Source organism: Salvia hispanica, unplaced genomic scaffold (genome assembly GCF_023119035.1).
Source record: "Salvia hispanica cultivar TCC Black 2014 unplaced genomic scaffold, UniMelb_Shisp_WGS_1.0 HiC_scaffold_648, whole genome shotgun sequence".
In the NCBI taxonomy this organism is placed as follows: Eukaryota; Viridiplantae; Streptophyta; class Magnoliopsida; order Lamiales; family Lamiaceae; genus Salvia; species Salvia hispanica.
In genome coordinates, this window is record NW_025952408.1 from 35,644 (window position 1) to 60,643 (window position 25,000).

The 25,000-nt window shown below is 34.8% G+C and overlaps 2 protein-coding genes, 1 long non-coding RNA gene and 1 pseudogene across 3 annotated transcripts; 3 read left to right on the plus strand and 1 right to left on the minus strand.

Moving 5' to 3' along the window:
* Positions 1-4,065: 4,065 nt before the first annotated feature.
* LOC125199715 (probable carboxylesterase 2) lies at positions 4,066-5,074 on the plus strand. Its single transcript, XM_048097645.1, has one exon. The coding sequence runs from the start codon at positions 4,069-4,071 to the stop codon at positions 4,963-4,965; it is 897 nt and encodes a 298-aa protein (XP_047953602.1). The 5' UTR covers positions 4,066-4,068; the 3' UTR covers positions 4,966-5,074.
* A 347-nt stretch (positions 5,075-5,421) lies between these two features.
* On the minus strand, positions 5,422-6,844 carry LOC125199717. The gene is made up of 3 exons (XR_007172619.1): positions 6,704-6,844; positions 6,466-6,631; positions 5,422-5,710 (listed from the first exon to the last, which is right to left on the minus strand). It is a non-coding gene; the product is annotated as an uncharacterized LOC125199717 (long non-coding RNA).
* Positions 6,753-7,932, plus strand: LOC125199716. The gene is made up of 2 exons (XM_048097646.1): positions 6,753-7,062; positions 7,650-7,932. Exons 1-2 carry the CDS (start codon positions 6,753-6,755, stop codon positions 7,685-7,687), a joined length of 348 nt encoding a protein of 115 aa, XP_047953603.1. The 3' UTR covers positions 7,688-7,932.
* Positions 7,933-17,584: 9,652 nt separating this feature from the next.
* On the plus strand, positions 17,585-18,709 carry LOC125199722 (annotated as a pseudogene).
* The last annotated feature ends 6,291 nt before the right edge of the window (positions 18,710-25,000 follow it).

Genomic DNA, 25,000 nt, shown 5'->3' on the forward strand with positions numbered 1-25,000 from the left:
CTTTTTCCCCGCTTCTTTATTCCTCCCGTAGTCACGATAAACTGCGCTTGCTATCCTTAACAAAAGTGCGGTCGTGACATGAATAGTGTGTGTATTTTGGGTATAATGTGCGTAGTGTGTGTATTTTGTGTAAAATCTGTGTCGTGTGTGTATTTTGTGTGTAATGTGTGTAGTATGTGTATTTTATGTAGTGTATAATAGCGTGTGTAGTGTGTCAATAGAGTGAAATGTGTATAGTGTGTGTAGTGTGTGAAATTTGTTCAGTGTATGTAGTGCGTGAGATGTGTGTAGTATGTGTTGTGTGAAATGTGTTTAGTGTGTGAAATGTGTGTAATGCGGGAAAATGTGTGAAATTTTTGTAGTATGTGAAATGTGTGTAGTGTGTGAAACGTGTGAAATGTGTGTGTGTGTGTGGTGTGTGTGAAATGTGTGTAGTGGGTAGTGAAGCTATCTATGACTATTTGGAATTCCAATTTTCTACTTTTGCTATGGAATTCAAATCATGAAATTGAAAATTTTGGAATTATAATTTAACTCCAATTCTATACATTTTTGTGATAACAAACAATGGAATTGGAATTAGAATTAGAATTGGAGCCTCTAATTCCAATTCCATGGCTCCAATTCCATGTTCCCAAACACACCCTAAGTATTTTACTTGCACTTTTTTATTTCATAAATGAGTGAATTCACTAATGCGTAATACAAAGCAAAATTTTAAAATGCACAATTAGATAAGCATTCTCAAAATGCGTAACACCCAGTCTTAGAAGCGCAAAAATATAGCCCATATATGAAATTCAGTGGATGTATCCATCCATTTTGAGAATTTCGCCATACCATTCACATAATATAAGCATCCATCGTGATTCATGGCACGATTAAAATAAAAGGCTAAATCCGAGTAAAATTAATTAGTTTTACTAATGGAAAATACACAATATACATAAGACTTTTTTCCAACTTATTAGCAGGAGCCAATAAAGACCCACTTGATACTCAAGCTTATATGAAAGCTTTCTGATGAGTAAATGACAATTACAGTTAGCAACTGACCCTATCAATAATTGCAGATAAAAGAGAGAATTTACTCTATAACGGTATATATATATATATATATATATATATATATATATATATATATATATATAGGATTATATTAGCACCCAAAATTTTTTGTATATATATATATACATGGGCCTATTCTAATGCTTATAGCACCCTAATCCAAAATCAAGACTAAATCTCCACCATTGGATTTTAAAATGAGTGGATGAGATTAAAGCTCACAAACCTCAATAAATAGTAGACAAAATATCAACAAAAGGGTAATATCGTCATTATGTTATCATATGATAATTTTCGTGGGTGTTTTTTTATATCAACACTAGTATCACCCACGTGCGATGCACGACCCATTCTGTTTTATTTAAACTTATGTTATACTGTAAAATGATTTTATAAATTCATAAAAATATCATTGTATGAATTCTGAAATCATAAATATATAATAAAAAAAATTATTAAAAAATGTAAAATCAAACAAAAAATAAAAATAACACATATACCGAATGAGAAACAATATTATCATTTTAAGTTCTACACTCATATAACCAAATAAGTTTGTAAACTAAAAATTTCACACAAATCACATATCATTTAAATCACTTTTAGTTTTATACTACAAAAGATTAATCACGAACACATGTCAATAAAAATAATGTATAAATATATATTAGAAAGCCAAATCAATCAAAATCATCAACAAAAATACAGATCAAAATCATCAATAAAAATACAGCAAAATAGCATGGAATATACAACTGATATGCATGCATTTAGCCGGAAAAAAAAAAACTGGTTGCATACCCTAATATTATTCTCGCATCGCCTACTTCCCCTATAGCTGCTACCACCTATACCACGTCCAGGAAAGAAAAATGAATAAGAGTTGCTACAAACCTAATATTCATATGGAGCGCTACATGAAAAAATTATACATTCGACACTTCACAATAGTACGTGAAGAAAAGGAAAAAAAATCACATAATTAAACTCGACAATTCAAAACATAAATCACTTCCACCATAAAGACCTGCAAATAAAACAACATAAACAACACGAAGAAGAATTTGAAAAGGCCGTGTTCATGCACGGCCGCAGCAAAGAGGGCCACCCCCTGCATGCTACAAAGTACGAAATTATTTGTTCTTTCTCTAGCATCTCTAGTACTCAAAACTGTATTTGGGAGCACAATCGAAGAGTATAAATTGTAACCCTCCAATCTTGAACTCCTGCATCATTATAAAGTATAAAATATATTTAAGAGTTAGAAAACCAATTAGGTTTTGTTTTCAAGAAGTATAAAGACATTATACATAAGTCCTACTCCTAAAAATACACACTAAAAATGTAGAGAGTTTGAGAAAAGGGAAAATACTTTTGTAGTTGTGTAGTTTCATCTACAATTCTATGTCATTTATAGTCACAAAATAAGAACATAAGGAGTCATGGAATTAACTCGACATAAATTACAAAATTAAGATGGTGGAAGTTATAAGGCAGACCATTGAAAGAATTAAAATGGCATAATTGGAATGTAACTCCTCTTTTTTATTAAAGAAAACGTATTAAGTACAACATTACCACTAACTATACAACTAATCACTAACTATGGAAATTAAATAACCAACTAACACTTAATCACATGTTTTATATATTTTTAATTCATTTAATATCTATTTTAAATGGCCATTTGACTAAATACCCCTAAATTTCCTCTTATTTCCCTAAACACCCCCAGAACTCCCCTTTTATATATTGTATAGATTGTGTATTACAAATATAAACAATATGACATTAGAATATCAATACAAGGTAAAGAAAATATCAACACATTTTTATTGAGATTGGACATGCATAATATTGAGATTTTGCCTACAATATATTGAGATTTTTTGTTGCATTTGTTGATAAAAGCTGCTTATCAACATGTACGAAAATTGAAATATAATTTATCAAATTTCATCACCCGAACATCGTCGGAACATATGCAATTGAGATCTCGTTGGAATCCTTATTAAATTATCTTTAATTTGATATATTTTTTACGAAAAAATAATTTAAATTGAGAGAGTTACGTAAATTTAAAGATTTGAGATGATTTTGAAGAGAGAGAAAGTAGTTAGTTATAATTACTATATATAGGATTTGACATTAATACTCTTTTAATTTAATTAATAATTATTTAAATTTAAAATATATTACACTTTGGCATTATATTAACCACAGGATCTTCTAATCTAATGGTTGAAAATTAGTCTCAATTTAGGATTGATAATTAGTTAGCAATTGATTACATCCCTACAATACATAATATATTTGTTCTAATAGAAAATACACAAAATATTAATTAATTACTTAAAATTTATTAGTGTAGGATATTGGTGTTTGTTAATTGGGAACTTAAAAGACCTAATCTGTAATTTTTTCTTTGGAAAAATCAATTATTCCTTTTTTACTATTTAATCTTTCTCCACTTAACTTGGTTAACATCATTTTCTTAAATCTATGGTAGAAAATAGACAAATTAATTAACCTCAATATAAGTACTCCATGAGACTATAAATAAACGGTCCAATTTAAATTGACATGAATATTAAAAAATATAAAAAAAGAAAATGGATAAAATTAGCAAAATACTATGAGCCATAAATTGATATACTACTAGACGTAATATGAGTGAAATGCGTTAATGGAATGTGACGTTCATTTACCACAACTAAGATATCAAACGGAGGGAGTAATTGAAAAATTACATGTCATTATTAATTTTCTATATAATCATATTCATAATAATTCAAAGTTTCAAACTCGAAGTCATGAAAGGTTTCTGTTAAGCAGACGACAAATGCAGTTAGAAAGAGTGATTCCATTACTAAATGTGGACAAGAGTGAATGAAAAGCTTTTTCATTAGCTGACAAATGCAGTTTCGATGAATAATTCCATCAATTGCGTATATAAGAATGATAATCCCAGTGAGAAATTAAGAGAAACACTAATCATCAATGGACAGAATTCTCCAAGAACTCTTCCCTTCCGTCGCAGCCAGCAAAGATGTCGTTCCCCCATCTCTAGATCCAGCCACCGGCGTCCAATCCAAAGACGTTGAAATCGCCTCGGAGATCAACCTCTCCGCCCGGATTTACCTCCCTCCCAATGCCGATCCTACCAAAAAGCTCCCGCTCCTCGTCTACTACCACGGCGGCGGCTTCATCGTCGAATCCGCCTTCTCCCCGCTCTATCACAAGCACGTAAATCACTTAGTCGCCCAAGCCAACGTCGTTGCTGTCTCGGTTAATTACCGATTAGCCCCTGAATTCCCGCTCCCGATCGCGTTCGAGGATTCATGGCGCGCTCTCAAGTGGATCGCCGAGGGCGAGGAGGAATGGATCAACGAATTTGCGGATCTGAAGCGTGTGTATTTAGGCGGGGACAGCGCGGGTGGGAATACAGCGCACAATATTGCCATGCGGGTCGGGTCGGAGAATCCGGAGGGTTTTAAGTTGGAAGGGATTTTCCTGAATTGCCCCGCCTTTGGGGGAGTGGATCCGATTGGGCGCGAAACGGCGGAGGAGTTCAAGAAGTGGTTGGATTTTTCTGAGAAGCTGTGGGGATTTGTGTGCCCGAGCTTGAGGGATCGCGACGAAGGATGGGTGAACCCGGGTAAGGATCCGAAGATATCGGGTTTGGGTTGCGGGAGAGTGCTGGTTTACGTTGCGGAGAAGGATTTTCTGAAGGATAGAGGGTGGTATTACAATGAGGTGCTGAGTAATTGTGGATGGAAGGGAGAAATTGAGTGTGTTGAGGTTGCAGGTGAAGATCATGTTTTCAGTGTGTTTGGTCCAGATACTCAGGTTGGTATCGATACGATTAAAAAAGTGGCTTCCTTTATTAATCAGTAAATGTGTATTGTTTCCTATGTTTATGTTGATGTCTTGAACATAAAACTGAAATAATCACGGCTGTTTGGTTATATTAATTTCTTAAGATGTAGAACAAGGATCGTTGTCGTGGTGGTTGATGAAATCAATTAATTGATCAATATTAAATTAATTGGTATGAGAATAATATGCTTTTCTTTTATAGGTTTTGTTTTATCGCACTTGTTCAATATTTGCATGGCATGCGTTGTATCACACAGCCCCCATGTCCAGCTCTGGTTGCAAGGATATCGACAATTAAATATCTTAACACTAAAAGTTGTAATATATACTCTACATAAGATATATACAATTAAATTATCTTAACAACAAAAGTTGTAATGTATACATAGGTTAGCCTAGTAGTAAGTGTCAAGAATTAGCAATCAGATCAAGTCATTGGAATTAAGGAGGCCATAATCAAGGAAGGAAGATCACTGAATATAAGGAAGAGATTTGATATAGAATTGAATGGGAATATATTTTTCCTTATTTACATTGTATCCTTGTCCTATATAAAGTGACGTAATGTACATGGAATATACACACAAAAATTTAAACCCAATTCTCTCTTACGCTTGTTTACGATGTCTCTCAATACCAATCTCGTTTCTCTCGATTACCATCTTTAAGATCGTATCAGAGTAGGCAAACCACCCGATGAGGACTCAAATCCGAGTTCCTCATTATCCTTGTTGAATCCATATCAATCTCACAACCTGCGAATCTGCAGAAACATAAACCAAGCCATATCAGACTCCGAAAATTCCGATACAGAAACCTCCAACAGAACCCCAAAATCCCAGCCAATCCCCATGAATTTTCCAACAGAATTTGCTGCACAATTTGCAGAATTTCTCAAACAAAGCCTCAAAATTCCTGATAAACCAGAATCATCATCGGCCCCTAAATCACCAAAATCAACAAAATCAGACCAGCCAGAATCCTTTGGAGAAGTCACCATCCAGGCGAAACTCAATAGGGAAAATTATCCCTTATGGGTTAAACTCATGAAACGCGCAATTGTGGGGAAGGGATTGACGTCTCACACTAATGGAGTTTCAAAACCTCCCTCAATTGACGATCCCGGCTACACAAAATAGGAGCAACGGGACAACTGCGTTTTCAATTGGGTAATCAACAACCTCGAAACAAGACTTGTAAATGAGGTCTCTCAGTACGAGACAGCCGCTGACTTATGGGAGGGTCTGACGATCACCTATGGAAGTGGATCTGATCCATTCCAGATATCTGACTTACATCAACAAGCCATGACAGTAAAGCAAGATGCCCTAACTCTAGAAGGGTTGTGGACCAAAATGCAAGACCTATGGATCTCGATTGACACCCGAGATCCAAGACCGACAGATATAGAGGGCTACCGGAAGAAGGAAGAACGCCACCGCCTGTATCAGTTTCTAAGCGCACTGGATGACATGTACGCAAACATCAAGAGGGAGATTATGGATAAAGATCCATTACCAACTGTCCGGAAGGCATACAGACTAGTTTGAAGGCAGGCAACAAACGAGGGTATCCTCAAGCCTTCAAAACCACCCACCATCGGAATTGGGTACGGCCTTGCCGCGGTCAACCACAACCGAACACCACCACCGTGCAATCGCCCACCACCACAAGGAAATCAAGCCTGGAACAATCGAAAAGGAGAAGAAGATAAGAGCAAACTCGTGTGCTCACACTGTGGAGGAAAGAAACATACCAAAGAGGGTTTCTTTCTAATCATCGGATTTCCCGATTGGTGGGATGAAATGAAAAGGGCGAGAGCTGCTTCTAGAAGCCGAAATCAGCCATGGAACCGGAGTGGACAAGCGGCGGTAGCGGTCAGCAGTGGAAGTCCGACATGGAATCAAGGTGGAAATCCGGCGATGGCAGTCGGGGGAGGAAATCCGGCGTGGACTCCGGGGGGACAAGTAGTGGCGACCGGCGGAGCATGGAGAGGCAGCGAGAATCAGGCTGCCAACGCCAACACACCGGCGGGTAGCATCGGTCCACCGCCACCGCCACATAATTGGGCCGAAGAGGAGAGGGTCGGAGCTTTGGCGGCGAGGGTTTTTGGAGGTAATGAGGGGTTTAATCATTTTACCCCCTCACAAAGTATTATATCATGTTTTTTACCCTCAATTACATGTATATCCGAAAAAGAATCCCTAAACTCTAAATATTTACACCAGAAGCCCCACCTAGACCACTTATCTCATCAAACCCCCCATACTGCCCGGAAATTGCATATTGAACCCCTCAATTTTCTGGAATCTGAAAAAGAAGACCCAGAAAATAAAAAACTGTTTTTTGAGCCCAATATATCATGTAGAAATTCGTTTCAGGCCTTAGCATTATCTTCCACTAACCCTGATACACGAGATAAAGACCATAATTGGATTTTTGATTGTGGAGCTGCAGATACTATGTCATTTGATGTCTCGAATTTTTTGGAAATTGTTCCCACTCCGAAAAAATACATAAAAATAGCCAGTGGAAATTTAGCTTATGTGCAAGGAGCTGGAATTATTAAATTGTCTTCGGAATTTAGTCTTCCGAACTGTTTATTTGTTCCGTCTCTGTCTCATAAACTGGTATCTATTAGCCAAGTAACAAGAGAACTTAATTGTAACTTACTAATGCAGCCTGGTTTCTGCATTTTACAGGATACGAGGACGGGGAAGATAGTTGGGCGTGGCACTGAACATCGAGGGCTCAACTATGTGAATGGAGTGGCTCAACAGGGTACTGCGAGCTGACTCAAGGACTGACAGAGGAGCAGACCTGGCTCTGGCATCGGCGGTTAGGACACCCATCCATAGGATATTTACGGTTAATTTATCCACACTTAGTTACTTCACATCCACTAAATTGTGAGACTTGTTTTCTGGCCAAAAGCCATCGTCACTCATTTAAACTCAATAATACTCGTGTGAAGTCTGTTTTCTCTTTGATTCACTCCGACGTTTGGGGACCAGCCCCGGTTACTGGTGAAAATGGGTTTAGGTGTTTTTTACTGTTTGTTGATGATTGCTCTAGAATGACATGGGTATATTTTTTGAAATCCAAATCCGAAGTTTTTGAACATTCACCCAATTCTATAGCCTAGTTCAAACACAGTACAAACAATCTATCCAAATCCTTAGATCTGATAACGGGGGAGAATATGTGAACTCCAAACTGCAAAACTTCTTCACCGAAAAAGGCCTCATCCACCAAACCTCTTGTCCTTACATTCCCGAACAAAATGGGGTAGCTGAACGGAAAAATAGGATCATCTTGGAAATGATTCGAGCCCTTATAATTGACTCACACATCCCCAAATCATTATGGCTTGAAGCCGTTGCTACATCCGTCTACCTCATAAATCGGCTTCCCACTCATATCCTAAATTTCAGACCACCACTCGAATTCCTAGCCACCTACTCTGAAATACCTTCATCCCTTACCCTTGAACCCAGAGTTTTTGGATGCATAGTCTATGTTCATATTCCGAAACAAATCCGTACAAAATTCTCACCAAATGCTGTAAAGTGTGTGTTCTTGGGGTACCCAAAAGGGTTACAGATGCTATGATCCTGAAACTAACCATTTCCACACTACTTTGAATTGTGACTTTGTTGAAACAAAATATTTTTTCCACCAACTTGGGAGTCAAGGGCAGAAGTAGAATAACAACTCCCTAAGTTGGCTTCATACGCCATCCTCCATTCCAATACCCTCACTTTCAGCAGAAACTCATGTACCCTTGCCTTCAGTAGAAACTGTACCGTCCTCACCTCCGATGCCAAAGCCAGGTCCTGATGGGACTACCGCAGCGGAAGACACGGAAAACAAACAGGTCCTTAACGGATCTATTTAGGTGATTATGCATTCGACTCCAATTTAATGCAATAAACATAGATCTATAGATATAACATCAAATAAACACATAATCATGCATATTCGATGTAGATTCGATTGTTACATCTTCTTGATCCATCATAGGATCGAAGTTGCTAGCTGCACCACCCGGAGATCCTTGGTTTATCGACCGTGAATCTTCCAACCTATTCCCTTGTCCTTGATCATCCATCCGTGTGGGCGGATCTTGAATAATCAATAATAGTCTTGAAGAGATCTAGGAAACCCAATCACAAACTCGATATTGTCTTGATCTAATCCTATGAATTAGGATAGAACAAGAACAAAAACAAAACCCTAATTCTCCCACGTACCAAAGCACGAAAACCGAGGCAAGGAGAGAGAGAGAGAGCCGGCGACGGCTACAAGGGTTTAGGGGGAGGAGTGTTGTGTTGAATGGTGTGCTAGGGTTTCCACATCTCATCACTATTTATAATGGACTTGTTGGGCTAGGATGGGGATCCATGGAATGACTTAAGTGTTGGGCTCACCCATTAGATAATTAACTAATTAAATCAAATGACCCATGATTTAATATATTATCAATGGAATATTATTTTGTTCCACTAAAGAATAATATTGCACTCCCACTTAAATCACCAAATTACAAATAACTTGGGTCCATTTTATTTTATAATATTTCCCGCGTTTAAGATTATCTTAATCCGTCAATTTAATTCTTTTGTCTGCTATGTGACTAGAATTAAATTAATTCTCCAAAGAGTCTTTCTAGTTTGAAACTTTATTTATTATTCGTGGAATAAATTCCAACTGCGCAGTTTTCTGAATAATAAATTCCTTTTTCAAACACTTCTTGGGGATCACCCCTTAGGGATTTAATCATACCACATTGGGCACGCGAATTCTATGAAATAATATTCCAATACCTTCATGTTATTCAATTACTATCACCCAAGATATCATGAACTTGAGTTACGTACAAACTCTCACATTGATAAGTCAAAGTGGCGTTTGATTGAATAAACAATATTGATATTAATATCATAGACTAGAAAATACTAAACTTTCTGAAATATATTCTTTCAGTAGATAGCAATAAAGAATACATTTCGGATTAGATCCTTTCAGTGCTTTACTACACCGGTGTTACTAATCTCTTCTTAGGTAAGAGAGAATTATCACAAACACCGCAACCGTACCAATAGGTGGCCAAAGCCTATTTAGGTTGTGAATACGTTTTTCTTCTTACTAGATCTGGCCAAGTCCCCTACTGGAAAACTCATGAGGAGATTCATCGAATTCCCCTACTTGACCTTCTTAGTAAAAAGCCTTAAACTTGTTTATCATATTTCAATAATAAACCATTATATTATATTATTTATTCTCATAATTAGGTAAACAAGTGGACGTGGCGTTTCTCGTATACATGCACAAGCTGACTGTACAAAGGCATGTACGCTCGAAGCATCTTTTAGTATACAAACCCCAACAGGTCCTGCACCAGACGTCGGACTAACAGAGAAGGTTAGCATAGCCGCCGAGCCATCCGCCTCACATGGTCACGGTCAGCTCGACGTGTTCGGTAACTCAACCCTGTTATCTTCTCCATCCTTGAATCCAGGGGTAAGTAATTTCAATAATTCTCAAGTTAGTACTAACGGTGAGAGACAGGGAGACGGAGACTGTGAAATAGAAACTGAAGGGGGCACGAACGAAGGAGGTGAACATAGTGAGGCCACGGAGAAGTATCCATTGCCTCTCCGAATTACAAGGGGTAAACCACCAAAGCGATACTCTCCAGACTGACGGGGACCAAAGACCAAGTACTCAATAGCTAATATTGCTCAGGGACAACTTACGGAGATGGCCCGTGCCTTTGAAGCAGCCCTATATGAGGAAGAGGACATACCTAAGACAGTGGAGGAGACAAGGAGATATAAACACTGGAGGGATGCCATGAAGAAAGAGATGGATGCCCTAATTAAAAATGGGACATGGGAAAAATGTCTATTACCAGAAAGGAAGAGGCCAGCAGGATGCAGGTGGGTGTTCACAATCAAACGACGAGCAGATGGATCAATCGAGAAATATAAAGCAAGATTGGTTGCAAAAGGATACACTCAGACCTATGAGATTGATTATGAAGAGACATTCTCACCAGTGGCTAAGATGAGCAAAGTAAGGACGTTGCTTATGGTAGTAGCATGCAAAGAGTGGCCTTTGCATCAGTTCGATGTGACTAACGCCTTCCTACATGGAGAACTGAAGAAAAATGAAGAAGTATATATGGAAGTTCCTCCGGGTTATTCTAAAGAATTCGGAAAAGGACAAGTGTGCAAGCTAAAGAAAACCCATTATGGATTGAAACAGTCGCCTAAAGTATGGTTTGGGACGGCTACAGACAAAGTAATGCTGACATGATTATCACAGGGGATGATGTTGAAGAAATCAAAAGTCTAAAGAAAAGTTTGTTTCTGGAATTTGAGATGAAAGACCTTGGTGATTTGAAGTACTTCCTCGGAATTGAAATTTTAAGGTCTAAAAGGGGCATCTTTCTGAGGCAAAGAAAGTATGTCCTAGATTTGTTAGCTAAGACAGGGTTACTCGAGTGTAAGCCCGCAGAAACACCAATTGTGGTGAATCATGGACTGAAGATTGTTGAAGGAGCTGATCTGACAGATCAAGGAAAATATTAGCGCCTTGTTGGAAAACTCATCTATCTTTCTCATACAAGGCCAGACATTGCATATGCTGTCGGGATAGTCAGTCAGTTTATGCACAAACCTAAGAAGGACCATATGGAGGCGGGCCAGAGAATTGTGCGATATTTAAAGGGAACAACTTGGTATGGTGTATTACTCGAAAAGAAGGAGGATTTGGAAGTTGATGGGTATACTGATGCAGATTGGGCAAGTAACCAAAACAATAGGAAATCTACAGCCGGCTACTTCACCTTTGTTGGAGGAAACTTAGTCACATGGAAGAGTAAAAAACAGAAAGTGGACTGTCAAGTGCAGAGGCAGAATTCAGAGGAATGAAGAGTGGGATAACTGAGATCCTATGGCTTCGGAGGTTGCTCACAGAAATCGGTTTTCCTCCTACAAAAGGAAGTAGACTCTTTTGTGACAACAAGACTGCAATTAGTATATTTGAGAATCCAGTCCAACAAGACATGACTAAGTATGTGGAAGTTGATCGTCATTTTATCAAGGAGAAGATTGATAGAGGAATTATCGAGCTTCCATTTGTGCGATCCGAGAAGCAATTGGCCGACATACTAACCAAGGCAGTGAACACTAAAGTCTTTCAAGAAGTTCTGGGCAAGTTAAGTATCGGAGATGCCGTTACTTAACTTGAGGGGGAGTGTCAAGTATTAGCAATCAGATCAATCACTGGAATTAAGGAGGCCATAATCAAGGAAGGAAGATCACTGAATATAAGGAAGAGATTTGATATAGAATAGAATGGGAATATATTTTTCCTTATTTACATTGTATCCTTGCCCTATATAAAGGGACGTAATGTACATGGAATATACACACAAAAATTAAAACCCAATTCTCTCTTACGCTTGTTTACGATGTCTCTCAATACCAATCTCGTTTCTCTCGATTACCATCTTTTAAGAGTAAGTAATAGTAATAAATTACTCGTTAATTTTCTTAGCATTTTTGTATAAAAGTTCATCAAAATTGAGGTTATTGGCCTAACCAAAATTAACCAAAAAATGTTAGCACAATTAGAGGTGGGTAGGTACGGTATACCTTACCGAAACCATTATACCGTATACCTTACCGAAAATTCAGTATGAGAAAAAATCATACCTTTACCTTACCAAAATTTTCGGTATACCGAATTTTTGGTATGACAAATTTCAATACCGATACCGTACCTTATTTTCAGTATGTTATACCTAAATTCGGTATACTGTACTTTTGCGGTATACCTGATTTTTACGGTAAATCGGACTACGGTACGACATACCAAAATCTCATTATTTTTTAAATAATTCTAAATACTAAAACAATGAAAATAATATTTTAAAATACTTACAAAACATGAAATTTAATCAAACTCAAACATATTCAAATAATGTTTAAAAAAAACTGCAACAATTAAACTCCACGCAATCACGGAACGTTCAACGATATTTGTTTAAAACTAATTTAACTAAAATATTAGTATATTTGTTTGAAACTAATTGATTCATTGATATCAAGTTTTCCTAATTGAGTTTATTTGATTTTATATTTAATTACATGATTAGCCGACAACTATAATGATGCAATATTTGATTTCTACATGTAAATATTAATTTGTTTGGTAAAAGTATGAATTTACTTGATATAATTTGGCATATATTGATATCGGTATATACCGTATTTTCGGTATACTCCGGTATACCTCGGTATATGAAAATTCATACCGTTACTGTACTGAAATAAATCATTAAGGTATGATACCTTACCGAAAATTGCGGTATGCCGAAAATTCGGTATTTTCGGTATTTTTTCGATACAATAAGGGCGGTATTTCGATATTTTTACCCAGCCCTGAGCACAACGCATGATATATGTGAAATTTTAAGGATATATGTGAAATTTTAAGGATATTTAACGGTAATATGACAACTATCAATAATTTCAAGATAAGTTGTCATGCTAGTTGTTTATAAATATACAATTTTTTTTATATTATCTATTTTTTTCTTGAATATTTTAATTTGAATTTAAATATATGAACTTTGAGATTTTCTGATTATTTCACCAATAAATAATTTCGATCAAGCTAACCCTGATGTGGATTGCATAGAAATATGACATATTATTTGTAATCTACGACAAAAATGAGGTGAGACAATATTTTAGAGATAACACACGATGTTGTATCCTTAAAACCATAAATGACACAATTTTATCTTTTCCCAATGGTAAAGCCTTTTTCATCTTTCTGAAGTGTTGTAGACGAAAACTCTTTTTGTGTAAATTAGAGATGTCACTTTTTTATGTGAAATGTACGTAGACGTTAGTTGTTTTATTAATTGCTATATACGCGTATAGTTTGCTCTTCTCTAAATTGCAATGGTTTAGCTATGTGTAGATAATAAGTCTGTTAGATTTACATCAGTAATACACAAAATGTCAATAATATTTTTTTCAATTGAAAACACGCATGATATTTTTACAACCTATCATGAAATCTTGTACAAGCAAATGACAAATCAAGTTTTTTTTTTTTTTTTTTTTACAAATCAAGTTAAGATAGTATACGATGCAAGAAAAACTTTATGAGTTAGTGACTAGAATACAAATTCAGTTAGGAAGATTGATCCAATGAGTCATTGCCACAAGAGTGATATTTCACTGAGTGAGAAAAATGATGACATGATTCATTAAGGCTAAACATGAACATAGCTCTAGTCTTGCCATCGATGAGTTATTGCCGATAAGAGTATAATTAACTTTAAAAATAGTATATGCAGTTGGTCATATAAGTACACAAAACTGTATATACACTAATGTATTTTTACTTATGGAAAATACATAAGATATTATTTAATTCCAGTAATGAGTCATCTCGAGTGAGACAAACTAAATAGAAAAATGCGCCATCTTCAGTTGGGTGGAGGGAATATCATTTTTCTAAAATAAGTGTTGAAAACAAGTCCATCACAGCCGAGACAGATGGAGTATAATTATAGTGATTCGAAATTCTAATCTACTAAGCTAAGGAGAATTGACTTTCCTATTAACACTCATTTCATAGGCAAATTGTCATTAAAATTGTTTGATGAGTATGTGACAAATGCGGTTAGAAAGAGTATCCATGAGTAATTACAGATAAGATAGAAAATTTACTAAACGGAACATGAGATTTCTATATTTGCAGATGGAGGGAGTACTAATTTGTTGACAAATTACAAAATGTTATTGAATTTTTAAAAAACAATTGTTTTCTATTCATTTGCTGCAATTCAAACCTCTAATCTAGTTGTTTCATAGAAATATCTCATTGAAACCCACATTATAGTCAAATTGTCAAGGCCCCGTTTGTTTGTTAGGATTCTTACAGAGAAAGTAATCTGATTCCTGGAATTTTAAAATACTGTGTTTGTTTTAAATTAATAAGAAAACAAGGAAAGTAAAGTGATTTCTAAAATTAGGGAAAGTTAGTGGAAATTCTGAGATTATGATTCCTCAGTCCAAAGCTGTTATTCTTTTTCCCTGATTTGAGGATTTTGAACGATACGGAAAAAAAGATATATTCTTTTTAATTCTATCGATTTCTCTTCTCCATTATTTATCTCTACTGAATTTTTTCCCTCTTCATATCTCTGCTGATTTTTTTCTCTCGGTCACCGATTTCTCCTCCGTATCTCACCTCTATCGAGTTCTGTTCTCCCTTTCGATCTTTCAATTTCATGGTTATCTACTAAAATTCTTGATTAACATCAACAAATTTATGGTTTGCTATATATGTAGTTTTATATAGTCAAAAAGGAGAACAGGGGTAGCAAAATTAAAACAGTAGCCGACCATAGATATTCTTGGATTTGGCCGTCTGAGGTTTAATCAACTTATATGTGATTTCCCAATTAAATTCGGAAGAATGATAAAGAATATGTGTGGGGAATAAATTGTAATTAGCCATCACAATGTTGATTGTCTGATCTTCATTTTGGAGAAGCATGCTTAGGCTTTGCAAACGAATTTGCTTTCAACTTTAACTTATAATCAGATTCTTTGGTCTCCCAAGATAATTTTTGATATCTTTCACACTACTTGAATCAACTGCACTAGTTTGTATAGTTGAGCCCCTTTTCAAGCTCATGCTTTGCTAGATAAATATTCATGATGTATAAAATGATGAAAACTAAAACCCAATTAATAATACATTGTATAAAGTTATATTAGTAAAATATATTGAAGTATAATATTGATAATATATATAGCATATATTTATAATAAATTAATTATTATATATTTTAATTTAATATTTAAATTAAGTATAAAATTCTAAATCCTGACATGTTCCAAACATATGAAAGTAAAGTGACCAGGAATCATATTTTAGGGAATCATTTTCCCTATTAATTTTACTTTTCTGACAAACAAACGAGGCCTAAAGGTTTTTGATGAGTGAATGACAAATGAAGTTAGGTCCCTAAGGATCATCTATAACTTCTTCTACTACATCTATAACTTCTTCTACTACAGATCCTACCACGTACACACAAATATGATAAGTGATAGACTAATAGTGGAGTCCATCATGAGTAATAGGAATAGTAGGAGAAGTTATAGGTAATCCTTAATGCAGTTAGGTAAGGTGATCCTATGAGTAACTATAAACGATCATACTAGTACACCACAAAAATGTGTATACAATGATATTTTTGGATGGAATATAAACAATATATTATTTGACTACTTTAGATTTATTAATATATCTCTAGTTTTTAAACGATTCTCATTTTGCTATTTTGATACATGCGTAATTTAAAATCTCATTTTCTATTTTTTATTTATGATAAATAGATTATACATTTCATTAAATTATGAAATTTGCATTTCATTATTAGAAAAATGAGACGTACGACTATCAATTAAATTTTAAAATTAATAATAGCTTAAATCGTTGAGGAGGAATTTGTATATTAGTTGAGAAATTACAAGATTAAGATGCCATAAAATCCTTTTCTTTAATGATAAAAAAATTGCTATTTTATTTGTTATAAATCAAACCTTCAGTGTTTTAGTTAAAAGAGAAATATTGTTTTACTACTACCAGTCTCCCAATAATTTTTCAATGATTACAGCACAAATTTTAAGAAATATAACAAAAGTGAATTAAAAAAATTAGTGCTATATGAGTTTCACTTAATAAAATATGAGTAGAATGAATTAGTAGAATATATGATTTATTTACTATTATTTATTGTAAAAAAATGAAAATAAATAATTAATCAGTAATAGATGAAAATTATAAAAATGGACAGTTAATATTGACAGAGATAGTAATTAAAGGTCATTTCATTGTCAAACCGCCATGAAAGTGTTTTATAAGTAAATGACAAATGCGGTTAGAAAGAATGATTCCACGAATAAATGTAGATAAAAACCGTATGATAATTTATTCGAAAAGAAGATAATACTCCCTCCATTCTATGACAGTGGAGACATTTTCTTTGCGGCACGAGATTTAAGAAAAAAATTTATTAAGTAAAAGAATAATAAAGTACGGTATGAAAAAAGGTAGAAAGATGAAAAAAAGAGAATAAAATAGAGAGTAAAATAAGTGAGAAGAATTTAAAAAAAATACCCCACTACTATACAACGTACCAAAATGACAAAATAACTCTACGACTATGGAGCGGAGGGGGTATTATTATATAAAATGTATATACAATAATACTCTTAAAATAAAAAATATGCATCACATTATAATACTCTTAAAATGAAAAATATGCATCATATTATTTGATTATAAGATTTCTTTCAAAACTCAACGTAAATTACGGATGGAGTATCATATTTTAATTGAGAAATTCTAAGCTCTCATTATTTTTTTGAAAAAATAACCAATAATAATTCTATAATAGTAGTAATTCATTGTAATTGAGCTGCAAGACAAATAATTTCACCAACGTTTCAGAGTGAAGCTGTGATGAAATCTTATTGATGAGTGGATGACAAATGCAGTTAGGAATAATGATCCCTTTGTGTGTATAAGACTTATAAGCCGAGTGAGATAAGATAATAAGTGAAAAACTGATACATACACTAATCATCCTTTCCTTTCTCCCTCATCATCAATGGCCGACCAAGTACTCCACACCCTCCCTCAATTCTTCCCTTCTATCGCAGTCGACAAAGATGGCCAAATCGAGAGGCTAAATTCCCAAGATGTCGTTCTCCCATCTCTAGATCCAGCCACCGGCGTCCAATCCAAAGACGTCCAAATCGCGCCGGAAATCAACCTCTCCGCCCGGGTTTACCTCCCGCCAAGCGCCGACCCCACCAAAAAGCTCCCGCTTCTCTTCTACTACCACGGCGGCTGCTTCATCATCGGCTCCGCCTTCTCCCCTCGCTACCACAACCATCTCAATCACTTAGTCGCACAAGCCAACGTCGTCGCCGTCTCGTTGAATTACCGATTAGCCCCCGAATTCCCGATCCCGGCCGCGTTCGAGGATTCATGGCGCGCTCTCAACTGGACCGCCGAGGGAAATGATGAATGGATCAACGAATTCGCCGATCTGAAGCGTGTGTATTTGGGCGGGGACAGCGCCGGCGCGAATATAGCTCACAACATCGCAATGCGGGTCGGGTTGGAGAATCCGGATGGTTTCAACTTGCAGGGGATATTCCTGAATTGCCCCTACTTCCGGGGGCGTGGACCCGATTGGGTGCGAGACGGCGGAGGAGCACCTGAAGTGGACGGAGTTTATTGAGAAGCTTTGGGGATTTGTTTGCCCGAGCATGAGGGATCGCGACGAGGGGTGGGTGAACCCGGGTAAGGATCCAAAGATATCGGGTTTGGATTGCGGGAAAGTGTTGGTTTATGTTGCAGAGAAGGATTTTCTCAAGGATAGAGGGTGGTATTATAATGAGGTGCTGAGCAATTGTGGATGGAAGGGTGAAATCGAGTGTGTTGAGGTTGCTGATGAAAGCCATAGTTTTAGTGTGATTGTTCCTGATAGTTCCTGATAGTCAGGTTGGTAGTGACATGATCAAGAGAGTGGCTTCATTTATTAATCACTAAATTGTATAATCTTTGAAGTTTATAAGGATCTTCAAGATTTCATATTATGATTTCATGTTCATTATCGATTTTCAAGCACCTTACTTGATTTTTTAAATTTTTGGTTAGTATTAAGAATACTACTCCGTATTTGTTGTGACTCAGACCTCCACTCTCTATCAATGAGGGATAAATGTTTTACCAATGAAGACTCACTTCAGAATTCATGCGTCTCTAGGTCCTTGAATAAATATTTTAATCTAACATGCTACTATTAAAAAATTTAATGAAAAAAGAATGGAAAAAGTTAATAAAATATGATATTCCTATCTATTTTTATATATTGAATAATAGTTTCATAATAAAATTGAATAAGATGCTGGATACATTTACCAAACTTAAGGAAAATTAAACGAGTCAATGGATATTACTCTAATTATGGAGTAATTGAAATAGCAAACAATAATTATTTTTTTTATACAAACTTAATAATCCGATCCATTTTGATGATGATTCAAATTTCAAACGTTCTATCTTTGAAGAGCTGCAGATATGAAATACAGATAGGAATCGTGATCCCATGAAATACAAATAAGAATGGCAAGAATTGTCAATAGAAGATGACAAATGCAGTTAGAAAGAGTAAGTCCCATTCCATGAGTAATTGTAGATATGAACTGTCACCAATCCTTTTAAACAAGCACATAACAAATTCTTATCTGGAAGAATCATCCCATCAATATATAAGAGTGTGATAATCCAAGTTAACAAATAAGAAAAAACTGATATACTATTACTTCCTTTCCTTTCCTTTCCCTTCCCTTCACCCCTCTCATCAATGGCCGACGAATTACTCCACACTCTCCTCGAGCCAACATGGAAACATAAAGATTAGACGTTTCCATACCCAAGACCCATTCTGTTAACTTATTCCATAAATGTCTTAGGCGATAACACCTTAGTCAATGGATCGGCAACCATAAGTTGTGTGCTTATATATTATATAGATATTCTTTGTTCCCAAACTTCATCTTTCACGACAAGAAACTTTAATTCCATGTGTTTAGCTCCTTGAATACTTGTCATACTTACAGAAAGATACGATTGCACTATCATCACAATATAATTTCAACGGCTTGGATATTGAGGAGACAATACCAAGGCCTGAAATAAAATTTTGCAATCATTAATGCTTCAAAGCAAACCATAAATTTAGCTTTAATGGAAATCCAATAATTTCTAGTTGATCAGATTTCCATAATGTGAGCATAAAATCTTTTGTTCACTTTAAGTATCTCATTATTATCTTTGCAGTTCTCCAATGTTCAACACCAGGGTTACTTTGGTAACGGCCTAGCATTCCAACTGCAAAGTTGATGTCTGGTCTAGTACAGACTTGAGCATACATCAAACTTCCCACAATAGATGCATAAGGAATATTTTCCATATCCTTACGTTCCAATTCAGTTTTTGGACATTGATCCAAACTGAATTTGTCACCTTTATGAATTTGAACAACACTTGGAGAACAAGCACTCATGCCATATCTCTCTAAAAGATTCGATCTATGTAGCTTTTATGAGACAATCCAAGAGTCCACGTGATTGATCACAAGATATTTCTATCATATGACATAGGATGTCTCACACATATCTTTTATGTTGAAATTTTTAGAGAGATAATTTTAGTGCATGTAGTAATCCAATGTCACTATTAGCAAGCAATATATCATCAACATACAAAACCAAAAATATGAACTTGCTCCCACTAACCTTGAGGTATATACACCGATCAACAGTGTTTTCTTTAAAACCAAAAGCAGTAATAGTGTCATGGAATTTAAAATACCATTGTCGAGAAGCTTGTTTCAGTCCATAAATTGATGTCTTAAGTTTGCAGACTAAAAATTTTCATTCCATTTCTTAATGAAGTCTTCAGGTTGTTTCATGTAGACTTCTTCTTACAAATCACCATTTAGAAAAGCAGTTTTTCACATCCATTTGATGTAGTTCCAAGTCGAAATGGGCTACAAGTGCCAAAATGATTCTAAGTGAGTCCTTCTTTGATACTTGAGAGAAAGTCTCTTTATAATCAATGCTATCTTTTATGAGTATAACCTTTGGCAACAAGTCTGGCTTTAAATCGTTCGATTAAACCATTTATGTCGAATTTGGTCTTGAAGACCCATTTACACCCAATATACTTTTGTCTATCAGGTAATTCGACAAGGTCCCAGACTCTATTACAATCCATAGATTTTAACTCTTTCATCATGCATCAATCCATTTATTAGAATTATTACACTTAATGGCTAGTGAATATGAAACTGGATCATTACGTATTCATATATCACATTCGGATTCTTGGAGATATGCCACATAGTCATCAGAAATGACCACATTCGTTCTCATTAAGAAAACATTAATGACACTTCTAGAGATGCTTCTTCCACACCTATGTTCAATGAACTTGGCATCATCATTAGTCATTCAAATGTTCAATATTGTTAGGCTATTCAACAATATTTGGCACACTTAATTCTTAAGGAAATGAGGGAAGAGGAAAATCTACCCTTATTTCACTAATGACCGCATTATGAGTGTTAAAACTCCCACTGATCTCACCATTCTCAAAGAATCATATATTTCCAGTTTCCATAATTCTCATGTTATCATTAGGATAATAAAACCTTTACCCTTTGGATTTATCTAGTAACCTATAAAGTAACCACTAACTGTCTAAAATTCAATTTCTTTTCTTGCGAAGAGTATACTCTAGTTTCCGCTGGACAGCCCCAAACATGAAGGTGCTGCAACTAGGTTTTTCTATGTGTCCAAAGTTCATAAGGGGTCTTTGGAACAGCCTTAATAGAAACCCGGTTTAATACATAAATAGCCATTCTAAGAGCATAAATTCACAACGATATGGGTAAGGTAGAATTAACATACTTCTAACCATTTCCATGAGAGTTCGGTTTCGTCTCTCAGCAACATCATTCTGCTGAGACGTACTTGGCATAGTGTATTAAGCACAAATGCCATGCTTTTCTAAGTATTTGGCAAAAGGTCCATGTAATTGACTTATTTTAGTGGTACGACCATAAAATTCACCACCTCTATCAGATCGAATAATTTTCACCTTTCTATTTAATTGCCTTTCAACCTCAGTCATAAAATGTTCAACTGTGCCTGAGATTTTTCTTGCAATAAATAAATCCATAACGCGAAAAAATCGTCAATAAAAGTGATAAAATATTTTTCTCCACCAAAAGTCGAGACATCAAAAGGTCCGCAAATATTTGTATGTATAATTTTATGGAGCTCATTGCTTCTTGTGGCATTTTTACTATTGTGTTTGGTTTGTTTACACTTAATACAATCCACACAAACGGTAATGCTTTGTAAAGTCTAAATTCGAATGAATATTATCCTTTGTAAGCCTCTTAATTCTTTCACTAGAAGTATGATCCAGTTCCTTTATGCCATAAGAATGATAAATTCGAATGAATATTATCCTTTAGACGCTCCTTCGGTTGCAATGTGAGCATGAGATGCACCCATTCCATACTTCTTCATCTTATGCTTCTCCTAGACCAATACGTTTCCCAATTCTTTAAGAGTCCACTAATCTTTTATAGTGAATCAATTTGGAATGGTCCATATTGAGGAGGTAAGGAAATTAGGGTCAATTGGACAAGGAAATCCTCATTCACCTATAATCCTAATTTCAGCTTAGAAGTGATGTTATTTATGTCCATCACATGCTCGTACATAGTCCGAGAACTATTATATTGCATGCTCATGAGATCCTTCATAAGTTTTCCTGCAATAGACTTATATGCAGTTGTGAAGCGATCCTCAACATTCTGCAAACATTCTTTTGCAATGTCAGTCGTTGAGAGACTTTATCTGCAACGAACATTCTAATGAACTGTAAACTTAGTCCTGTTAGATTTTTCCCTAGTATTATGGGTAATCAGCCAACTACTTTGATCATAAAATAATTGGTTTATCATTCAACAGTGTTAGGTCCTAGTCCATTACTTCAAGAGTGAACTTAAGTTTCTCTTTCCATTCAGAGAAGTTAGTTCCATTAAGTGCGGGAAAATTTGAGATAAACATACTAGTAGCAAAAAATATATGTTTTTTACATTATAAGAGCAATTAAGAAATGAATGCTCACATATAAAAGCTTTGAATAATAACACGAACATTAATTTGAAAACCCATATCATGAGGCAATTATGAAAACTCCTTTGGGTAGTCTTCATACAATAATAAAAATCATGCTTTTAATATCCATATCTCGGTTCAATAATTGAGTAATAATAAATTGGCGTTACCTTTGGGTAATCGACACCAATTTAAATTATTAACTCCATTAGTGTTTATTATGTCACAAAGACTATTTCCTTTGGGAATCTAGACCTTACAACAAACAAACTATTTAGATGATGAATAGCCACAACAAGCATGATGATTAATTGCATACATAGATTTTTCATATTAACTTGATTATAAACTCTTCTCATTTTACCTCACTTTGGTGATTGCAAAATAAACATAATATAATCAAGAATGTATAGCGATTAATTGCTTAAGCAGATTTTCACTTAATTTGATTATAAACTATTATTTTACCTCACTTTAGTGATTGTAAAATAAACATAATATAATCAAGAACATATAGAGATTAATTGCTTAAACAAATTATAATATGAGTTTGATTATAGACTCTCCTTATTTTGCTTCACTTTGGTGATTGCAAAATAAACATAATATAATCAAAATACATGTTAAAACGAGAATTGAATTATGTAATCATTCATTCCACCGTTCCGGTAGATTCATAATCATAAGACATTTAATTGAAATCTCAATTCATCAATGCATATATTCAAACTCAATTTACATAAAGTATATACACAATCAAAATACCCAAATCAATTCCATATATATAAATAGAATCAATATGGAAACAATATATTTCAAAGTATAATCATACAAAATAAACAATCTTTAATTGATAAAGAGATTAACTATATATCACAGTTCACGAACAATGCATATTAAAACATAATTAAAACATAATTATTACCTTTCCTTTCATCCACTCTCTCGATGCGTGCAGAAACAATGCATATTAAAACATAATTATTTAATGTGATAAACAAAACAGAGACGAAAGAATGAAATCCATAGACGTAATAATCAATACATAATTGCTCAATTAGGCATATGAATTCATTTTTAAAGTCACGTAATTCATGAATTGGATTCAGAATTCATACTATGCCAACATATTAAAATCACCGATTCATTCATAGCAATTTATTAAAATAAATTCACAAATATGGTTTTCAATCATACGAAAATACATGAGTTCTCAACCATGCTCTGATACCACATGTTGGACATTATTTATCATCGTATATTCAAGATTACATAATTGAATATAAATAAAGCAAGATTTTCGAACATCATGTATTTCACGTATTAACTATAAACATAATAGGATCGAAACATACCTTGGTGATCCATAGCGGAAGCGATTGGGGAAGACGAAGAGAAGTTCCTCGGACTTTCTTTGGCATAGTGGCGCAACTCCAACTCCAAGGATCTGTTTCTCTCTCTTTCCTTCGTTTATGTGTTCTCTTAATGTGTGTGATTTGATGGGATCACCACACTTGTACATATAGGCAGAGAGAGGACAAACCCTAATTATAAAACCCTAAAAGCCCTTTCCATCAAAGTGGCTATTTTAAAATGATTAATGGGAGCAATATCTTTTTACCAATATAGCCGACTAATTGAATCACATCTAATGGAATTAATTCTTTGAAATCCCAACCATATGATTCTGTACTTGAATCGCTAATTAATTGGTAAATATGCATTATATATATGTATAAATATTCCTATTTCCTTAATAATAATAGTCAATACTTAATGACTAATTATGACGTTAATTTAGGGAATATGTATTCATATATATTATTGCTAGTCCCTTTCTATTTCCATTCCAATTAATACAATAATTAATTGATAGCTAATTAATTTGGGAAAATGTGTCTTATACCAAATATATGTATTATACTAAATTCCAATTATATTTAGGATTCTATCACATGTCACATATGTGAGACACAAAACTTACAGTATTATAATGAGGTGCTGAGCAATTGTGGATGGAAGGGTGAAATCGCGTGTGTTGAGGTTGCTGATGAAAGCCATAGTTTTAGTGTGATTGTTCCTGATAGTTCCTGATAGTCAGGTTGGTAGTGACATGATCAAGAGAGTGGCTTCCTTTATTAATCACTAAATTGTATAATCTTTGAAGTTTATAAGGATCTTCAAGATTTCATATTATGATTTCATGTTCATTATCGATTTTCAAGCACCTTACTTGA